This window comes from Pygoscelis adeliae, unplaced genomic scaffold (genome assembly GCF_000699105.1).
Source record: "Pygoscelis adeliae isolate BGI_AS28 unplaced genomic scaffold, ASM69910v1 Scaffold52, whole genome shotgun sequence".
Classification (NCBI taxonomy): Eukaryota; Metazoa; Chordata; class Aves; order Sphenisciformes; family Spheniscidae; genus Pygoscelis; species Pygoscelis adeliae.
This window is the reverse complement of record NW_008824285.1, coordinates 1,446,660-1,454,396: the sequence shown is the minus strand read 5'-3', so window position 1 is coordinate 1,454,396 and position 7,737 is coordinate 1,446,660. Positions and strand designations below refer to the sequence as shown.

The 7,737-nt window shown below is 57.1% G+C and overlaps 1 protein-coding gene across 1 annotated transcript; it reads left to right on the top strand.

Annotated features, from left to right (window-relative positions):
• The first annotated feature begins 3,037 nt into the window (after positions 1–3,037).
• LZTS1 (leucine zipper, putative tumor suppressor 1) lies at positions 3,038–6,637 on the top strand. Its single transcript, XM_009318609.1, has 4 exons — positions 3,038–3,388; positions 3,816–4,637; positions 5,972–6,271; positions 6,305–6,637. The coding sequence occupies exons 1-4, from the start codon at positions 3,038–3,040 to the stop codon at positions 6,635–6,637; spliced, it is 1,806 nt and encodes a 601-aa protein (XP_009316884.1).
• The last annotated feature ends 1,100 nt before the right edge of the window (positions 6,638–7,737 follow it).

The following is a 7,737-nucleotide window of genomic DNA, read 5'->3' as shown; positions in this document are numbered from 1 at the left end:
CCTGCCCCCCACAAACATCCAGCCCTGATACACCTACATGCTTAGCCAGGCTGCCTGCACCACCCGCCGTGGTGTGAGCTCCCCGCTTGTGCCTACAGCCATGGTGCCACACACCCCCGCTGACCCAGGCACGCACCCCGTCTCCAGCACCCCTCCCACGGCTGCACGGACCGGGCACCCACCATTACCGAGGCATTTTCAGACCCTGCACTCTCAGTATCACTTTTTTTTTTCCCCCAACCCCTTTTTACACTTTGCAATATGCCTAACCTAACTGAACTGTGGCTGTTGCCAAGCATGCAAAAGCCCTTAAAATATACATATATACACATGCATCTAAATATATATGTATGTACATAATGACTCGTTTTTGTTTGGCTCGGCAAACCAATCTGGCTCCCTGTAGAGTCCCACAGTCACTAGATTTGATGCAGGGGAAGATGCAAGCATGTACCACAGAGGCTGAACAAGGAAGGGGGACAAGTCTGGTGCCCCCTTTTTGGAGGTGCCCCAAAGCTGGAGCAGAAGCCTGTGCCCTCTGCTCGCTTGGTGTGCTCCCAGCTGTGCTGTCTCCAGAGCCTTTCTTTCTGCTAACGCTGTGCATGAATGCCAACTCCTCCACGGCTTTCAGAGTGTTCATTTTTAAATCGAAAGAGGGAAGAAAAAGAAAAAGACGTGCCCAACCCTCTCAGGCATGTGTAGGAGGGCTGGGATTGATGGAAACGCCTCCTGCCAAGAGGCTGGAAAGTCCCAGCTCTTCCTCCCCACACTTCTGTCTTCTGCGGGCACCCAAAAAACCCAAGGGTGCATCTACCAAGGGGCCTCGTTGCTCCCCAGCGAGGTGCTCCAGCCATTGGGACAGCAAACCTGGCGTCCCCGGAGCACCAGGTCCATGCACCCTGCACTGCTCCGTGTTTTAAGGTATCAAACCTCCCTGACACCTCTGCCATAGCTGTGTGTAAATACACCGGCTGCTTCCCCCCCTGCCCCGGCTCGCTCGCACATGTTGAACGCCGTCTCTGGGATGCTGTCGCTATAGTTGGCATCTTTGCTGCTGTGACACTGCCTTTTCTTTTCCGCAGGCACATACACACAAGCGTGGTGTCGGGAACACACGCTGGCGGAGCAGCCTCCTGTGCCAATTATCCTGTTCCCTGCAGCGATTCCTCCCCCTCCACGCACATTATGCCTCTTACCCTGTAAAAATGAATGAAGCCGAAGTCATCGATCACTTTTAGCATATCAGCATCCAGGCAGCAGTTCAGACCTTGGTTCTTACTTACTTCTCTTAATCTCCCAAAAATGGATTTAGGGATTAAAGAGGATATTCTGTCTTTCTGGGACTTTTCTTTGACACTTAATCAATCTGGGTCCTCAGGACACAGAAAAAGAAAACAAATAAAGCTGAGGGATGAACGCAGGTTCGTGTCACCCTGTTGAGAATGCAGAGGAGCCTGCACCAGAGCAGGCGTAAGGCAGGACATAACAAAGAATGGGAAAACATGGGAGCAGCTCTCTAGGCCTTGAGGATGAGGCAGCGAGGATGCCCTGGCACACCGTGCCTGCACCCTCCCATCACCCGACCCTCTCCCAGCAGTCTCCGAGCGCTCTCCCACTGCCAGATGATATTTTACCCCCGGGATGCCTGCTCGGGCAATGGAAGCCCAGTGCGGGGCAGCTCCGGAGGAGAGCTGGACCACGCAGCACTGGTGGAAGCTTTGAGCTGTTCCGCGCACAGCAGAGAGCAGAAGCGTTTCCGATCTCATCATCCTGTGCAACCGGGATTTAGCTCATGTTGATTATGCATTAACTTCTGCCTACGAGCAGCTCTTCCCCCTTCTCCCCACCTCACCCTTTAATCATCTAGATGGAGGGTGCATCTCCATTATAGCCCTGACACTGGGAGCCAAGTGTCACAGAAGCCACCAGGAGCCGGGATTTTTTATTTTTTCTTTTTCCCCCATAGCAAAGATACCTCTGCGTAATCACAATACTTAGCACACACATAACACCTCTTGTCTTCTTAAGTGCTGCACAGATATTAAGCGTAATTAAGCCTCACAGCATCCCTTTTCAGGTAGGTTAAGAGGAGCACTGAAAATTGGAGAGAAATCAGGGCGCGACAGGCTGATGCAGGAGAGGTTGTGACTGCATCTCGCAGTGCCGAGTGCGGCTGTCAGGAGATGGGATCCATCCTGCATGGCACAAGCAGGAGGCACGGGTGCCGGTTGAAATTCATGCCTATTAGGCATCTAAAAATCACTACAAATCCCTTTTCCTCATCTCCCTATTTTTAGTCTCCTGTGTCTCATAACCCTCCTGGCCTCATCCAGGTGCACCATACCCAGCAGCTTCCCATGAGCCCCCAGGCGTGGGTCAGCCAGCCAGGAGCCATGCCACGGCGGGTGCCAGCCAGCCTGGGGGATGCAGGCAGGTCACGGGAGGCTCCTGGAGCCGTCCCCAGGCGCAGGGGAAAGCCCTGCACTCCCCTGCCTTCCTCGTCTGCCACCCTCCTTCACATGGGGCTTCTGCAGAGGGACGGGGAAGAGCAGCCCTGGGCTGGCAGCAGGGTACCAGCCTCAGCAAGCATCCCTCTCCCTTTGCACGCACCCGAGGACCGACCAGCTCATCTGCACACGCACCCCCAGCCCAACACACACTGACCCATCCCTGGACACACACATGGGGAAATGTGCACACTGAGGTGCACACACCCCCTTTGCACAAGCCTTTTCACATGCTGATGCCAGCTTGTACCCGAACGTGCATGCAAGGCGTGTGTTTACGCACTGATATCGTCAGAAACCGCCCCGCTCCTGCCGATGCCCAGACCGTGGGCGCAGCATTGCACCTGCCTCCCAAACCGCTTTTCCTCACCCTGCTCTCTTTGCCTCCCCCAGGCTCGCAGCTCCCGGGCGCAGCGAGGTCTTTGCTATGATTGCAGCAGCGGCCATCTCTACTTGCTGCCCAGACCCCTCGCTGCACGGTTCAGCCGGGCTCTGCTCCCCCCGCTGCATGCCCCCCGCCCGGGAGCAGCATGGGCAGCGTCAGTAGCCTCATCTCCGGCCACAGCTTCCACAGCAAGCACTGCCGAGCCTCCCAGTACAAGCTCCGCAAGTCGTCCCAGCTGAAAAAGCTCAACAGGTACTCGGACGGGCTGCTCCGCTTCGGCTTCTCCCAGGACTCCAGCCACAAGTCCAGCTCCAAAAGCAGCAAGAATGAGGACTTCTTTTACATCAAGGTCAGCCAGAAATCGCACGGCTCCCACCGAGCGGACTATACCTCGCTTGCCGGTGGGGAGCTGGGCAGCCAAGCCGGGACAAGCAGCATGGACTTCGGGACGCCCACGCCGCAGAAGCTGATGCCCTTTCCCAGTCAGCTGGAAGTGGTTAGTAGGGGACGCGGTGGCCCCAGAAGTAGGGGGTGTCCCACTGGACTGCATCTGCCCCTGAAGTGGGTGCAGGTCCCACCACAGGGTTTTCCTGGTCCTGGTCCAGGAGAAGGCTCAGAGAAAATAGTTTGTGCCGAGGAAGCGGGAGGAGAGGGGCAGCGGGGAGGTGCTGAGGGCACCCTGCCACCCTCTGCTTTCGGGAATTTGGATCAGCAATATGATCTGTATCCTTTCATTTCCAAACATGCCATTTGCCTCCCAACAGAGGCAGTTTTAGCCATCAGCATCCTCCTGAGGTTTCAGCCCTTGATGGAGACCCCAGCCATCCTTGCCGTGGGGTTCTCATCCTTGGGGGCAGAAAGGCTGGGGGAAAAGAGATGACGTGGTGTCGGTCTGTGCTGACAGGCTCTGCTCTTCTCCCCAGGGCACGGAGAAGCCAGCTGTGCGACCGACCGCCTTCAAACCGGTGCTGCCCCGGTCCAGCACCATCCTCCACTCCTCCCCCGAGAATGGGGGTCACCTCTCCCAGCAGCTGCACCCCCCGGAGAAAGCCAAGGAGCAGGAGCTGAAGCCGGTGCTGTGCTCGGGGGGTCTGTCTGACTCCGGCAGGAACTCCATGTCCAGCCTCCCCACCCACAGCACCAGCAGCAGCTACCAGCTCGACCCCCTCGTCACGCCCATGGGACCCATCAGCCGCTTCGGGGGCTCAGCCCACAACATCTTGCAGTGTGCCATCATCCAGGACAGCAACATGATGAGCCTCAAGGCCATGTCCTTCTCTGACGGGGGCAACAAGATCCTCAACCCCGGCAAAGCCCCCCACCACCACGCCGCCGAGAAGACCACTTGCATCCGTTCACCCATCTCCACAGATGAGTCCACCATCCAGGAGCTGGAGCAGAAGCTGCTGGAGAGGGAGGGGGAGCTGCAGGAGCTTCAGTCAAGCTTTGAGGAGAAAGAAGTCAGCTCCTGCCAGGCTTATGAAGAGAAGCAGCGGCGCTGCAAGGAAGAGCTGGAGGGCCTCAAGCAGAAATGCAACAGCAAGCTCAAGCAAACCTCACAGAAAACCCAGCGGACGCAGCAGGTCCTTCACCTCCAGGTGTTCCAGCTGCAGCAGGAGAAGAAGCAGCTCCGGGAGGAGCTGGAGAACCTCATGAAAGAGCAAAACCTGCTGGAGACCAAGCTGAGGTCCTACGAGAAGGAGAAGACCAGCTTCGCCCCGGCGCTGGAGGAGACCCAGTGGGAGGTAAGTGGCACTGGAGCACCAAACGGTATCTCGGGCTGCCAATGCCGAAAGCAAAGCGTGTGCGTGGAAGGCGATAGCTCCGGCACCAGCAATAAACCACGCAGCTCTTCTCCATTTCTATACCTGCATCCAGCAGCACCACAGGGGGTTTGAGCAGAGCAGATGGTGCACACACTAAGCCCAGGCTGTAGGAGATAGATATTAAAGCCAAGGAGAGCCCTAGTCTGTCACGTGGAGGCTCTGCAAGTTATAACTGAGTGACTCACTGCCCCTCTTAACCCCTCAGCACTTCACATCATATAAGGAAACAACCACTGCATAAAAACCTCACTCATTAAAATAACTTTGCGTTGCCGACCTCCAGTGCAGGGTTTTTCAGGCTGCCTGCCCCAAAGGAGCAGTAAAGCTGCCTTCCCACGTGTAAATAGGAACTACTGGACTTGCCATGGTCATTTATTAGAGAGCAGTAAAACCTTCCACTCTCTGCTTAAGCTTAATTTTCTCACTGATTGGGTATCACTGAACAAAGACCGTTAAACTGCTGAAAATTCACAAGTGAGCCTGTTCAACCACCTGAATAGCACACAATTATCATTTCACTGCGGCTGTACAGGGAGAAGCATAGCTGTTGCCAGACGTGCTTCAAGGAGCATGGTGCTCACCTTTGCTCCCTCGCATGCAAGGATTTCTCATATCACTTTCAGTATCTCTGGTTTATTTGCATTTTTGAGCCGCCTTTCCAGGCTGCTCGCAAGCCGTACTGAAATTCCAGCTGCAGGGTCCCACCAAGAGGAGCTGGATGCTGAACCCCCAAAAGCTGTCTCCGGGAGCAGCTGTACCAGCCATGCTTTAGGCTCCAGCAGGATGCTCCAGAGGGATTTACATGCTTTGCTCCCAGCTATGATTTTGCGGGGTGTAGGGTGCAGTTGGATGTCTGCTTGTGAAACAAGCTCAGCGAGTTTAACTGACCGCGTGAGCCATCAGCGGTGGTTTCGGCAAACATGTTGGACGGGGTGTGGAGACTTGAGCACTTCTCGACACCATCCATTCCCGCACCTCAGCTGAGGTGTGTCAGCTCCTTAAAACCTCATGGATGTTCATGAGCAGCCCTCCGTGTCAGCTGGGGTGTTGATGCATGGAGAGCGTGGGGTCGCCTCCAGCCCCCCCGAGAGCTGGGGCATCGCCCTCTGCGCTGGGGCATCTCCCTGGATGGGATTTCACAGTCAGGGTCTCTGTATGCCGAACGCCAGCTGTGCCCAGCATGGCTTGCACGGGGTACTGCGGGCTTTCTCCAAGGCGCAGCCCTAACTCGGGTGCTGCATCCCTCCCCACAGGTGTGCCAGAAGTCGGGGGAGATCTCCCTCCTGAAGCAGCAGCTGAAGGAGTCCCAGACGGAGCTCAACACCAAGACCACCGAGATCCTCAGCCTGAAGGCTCAGCTGAAGGAGGTGAGGGTGAAGATGGAAGGGCTGGAGATGAAGACCCAGGACCTGGAGGGCTCCCTGCGCACCAAAGCCATGGAACTGGAGGTATGCGAGAATGAGCTCCAGCGCAAGAAGAATGAGTCCGAGCTGCTGAGAGAGAAGGTGAACCTGCTGGAGCAGGAGATCGTGGACCTGCGGACGGAGCTTGCTGTCCTCAAAGAGCAGCTGAGCGAAGCCCATGAGTTGGCCAGGCCCTGCGCCATGGTGGACGATGCTCAAGCCCTGCAGGGAGAGGTGGAGAGGCTGAGGGCAGAGCTGAAGGCTGAACGGGACAACAATGAGCAGATGACCTCCGGCTTCCAGCACGAGCGGCAGACATGGAAGGAGGAGAAGGAGAAGGTGATTCACTACCAGAAGCAGCTGCAGCAGAGCTACCTGCACATGTACAAGAGGAACCAGAACCTGGAGAAGATGCTCCAGCAGCTCGCCGCAGGGGAAGATGGCAAGGAGCCCATCGAGCTGGACATACCTGGCGCTGACGTCCCCTACGAGGACATCATCGCCACTGAGATCTGAGCCAGGTCTGCCTTCTCCTCCTTGCAGCTTGGGGACGGGCGTCTCTTCCAGGCGAGAAGCGCTGCCCCGCAGCTCGGCCTACGCCTTGTACAGTTCAGATGAGCCATGTATTTATTAGCGGAGCTGGTGGCCTGGCCAGCTCACCAGCCCTTCTCCCCTCCCTGCGTCGCACTGCGGCGATGCCCGCTGCCTGTCGTGTTACAGAGGTGAACAAGCAACTTGTGCCAATGGTGATGTGCCAGCAGCTCCCCCTCGACCCGCTGCCGCCTCGGCAGCATCCCTTCTGCCCCCTCATAGGACTGAGAAGCCAGCGGTGGGGGCAGTCAGGGAACAGGACTTCAGCAAATAACCTCCCGTCAGGTAACGAGATGATGCAAAACTCCCAGGGGATGCTCTGCTCTGGGCTCGGAGGGATCCCGTGATGGCACAGCGCTGAGGACGGGGACACCACTGCCCTTCCCACCGTCTTCAAGAGAAATCGGCCACAGCACGTTTCCAGCCGCTCCCTGCTCGCAGCCTGGAGGAAGCGCCACGCTGCTCTCGCACCTCCTTAACCTTCCTCTGGTCGGTGCCGATCTCCAGGGTGCCGTGGGCAGGAGGAGCCGCCTCCTGCTGCCGGCGCAGGCTGCACATCCCCTTCTCCCATCCTTCGACTGCTGTAGTGCCTCAGGAAGGACCCTACCCACACACACACGCACACCCCACCCCATTACAGCCAACGCCCCCACCGAAATCACCTTTCACTAGCAAGCACAGCCCACCCTGCACCCATCCTGTCCCTTGGCCACAGCCGCACCGGCACAACCCTCCTCCCTGGACCTGCACAGCCATGGCAAGCCCAGCATTCCCCGCCCTGACAGACAAGGACTCAGTGTCCCTTTTCTCCAGCTGCCAGACGGGCAACTGGATTTACATATTAACAGAAATTTCCTCTGACCCGAGGAATCGAGGGGGAAATCGGTTGTGTTTGCCCCACGACCCCGCGCGCTCTCACTTGCTCGCTGTGACCGTGCCTCCCGGGAACCCCGGCTGCCTTATCTCTTCCTGTGCCCTTACGTCCACGGGCTCCTGTCAACAGGAGCTGGTTAAAAAAACCCAAA

Coding starts and splice junctions, on each gene's coding strand:
- LZTS1 (XM_009318609.1), top strand. CDS start 3,038: ATGGGCAGCGTCAGTAGCCTCATCTCCGGCCACAGCTTCCACAGCAAG. Junction 3,389..3,815: donor TTCCCAGTCAGCTGGAAGTG/GTTAGTAGGGGA, acceptor TCTTCTCCCCAG/GGCACGGAGAAGCCAGCTGT. Junction 6,272..6,304: donor ACCTGCGGACGGAGCTTGCT/GTCCTCAAAGAG, acceptor GAAGCCCATGAG/TTGGCCAGGCCCTGCGCCAT.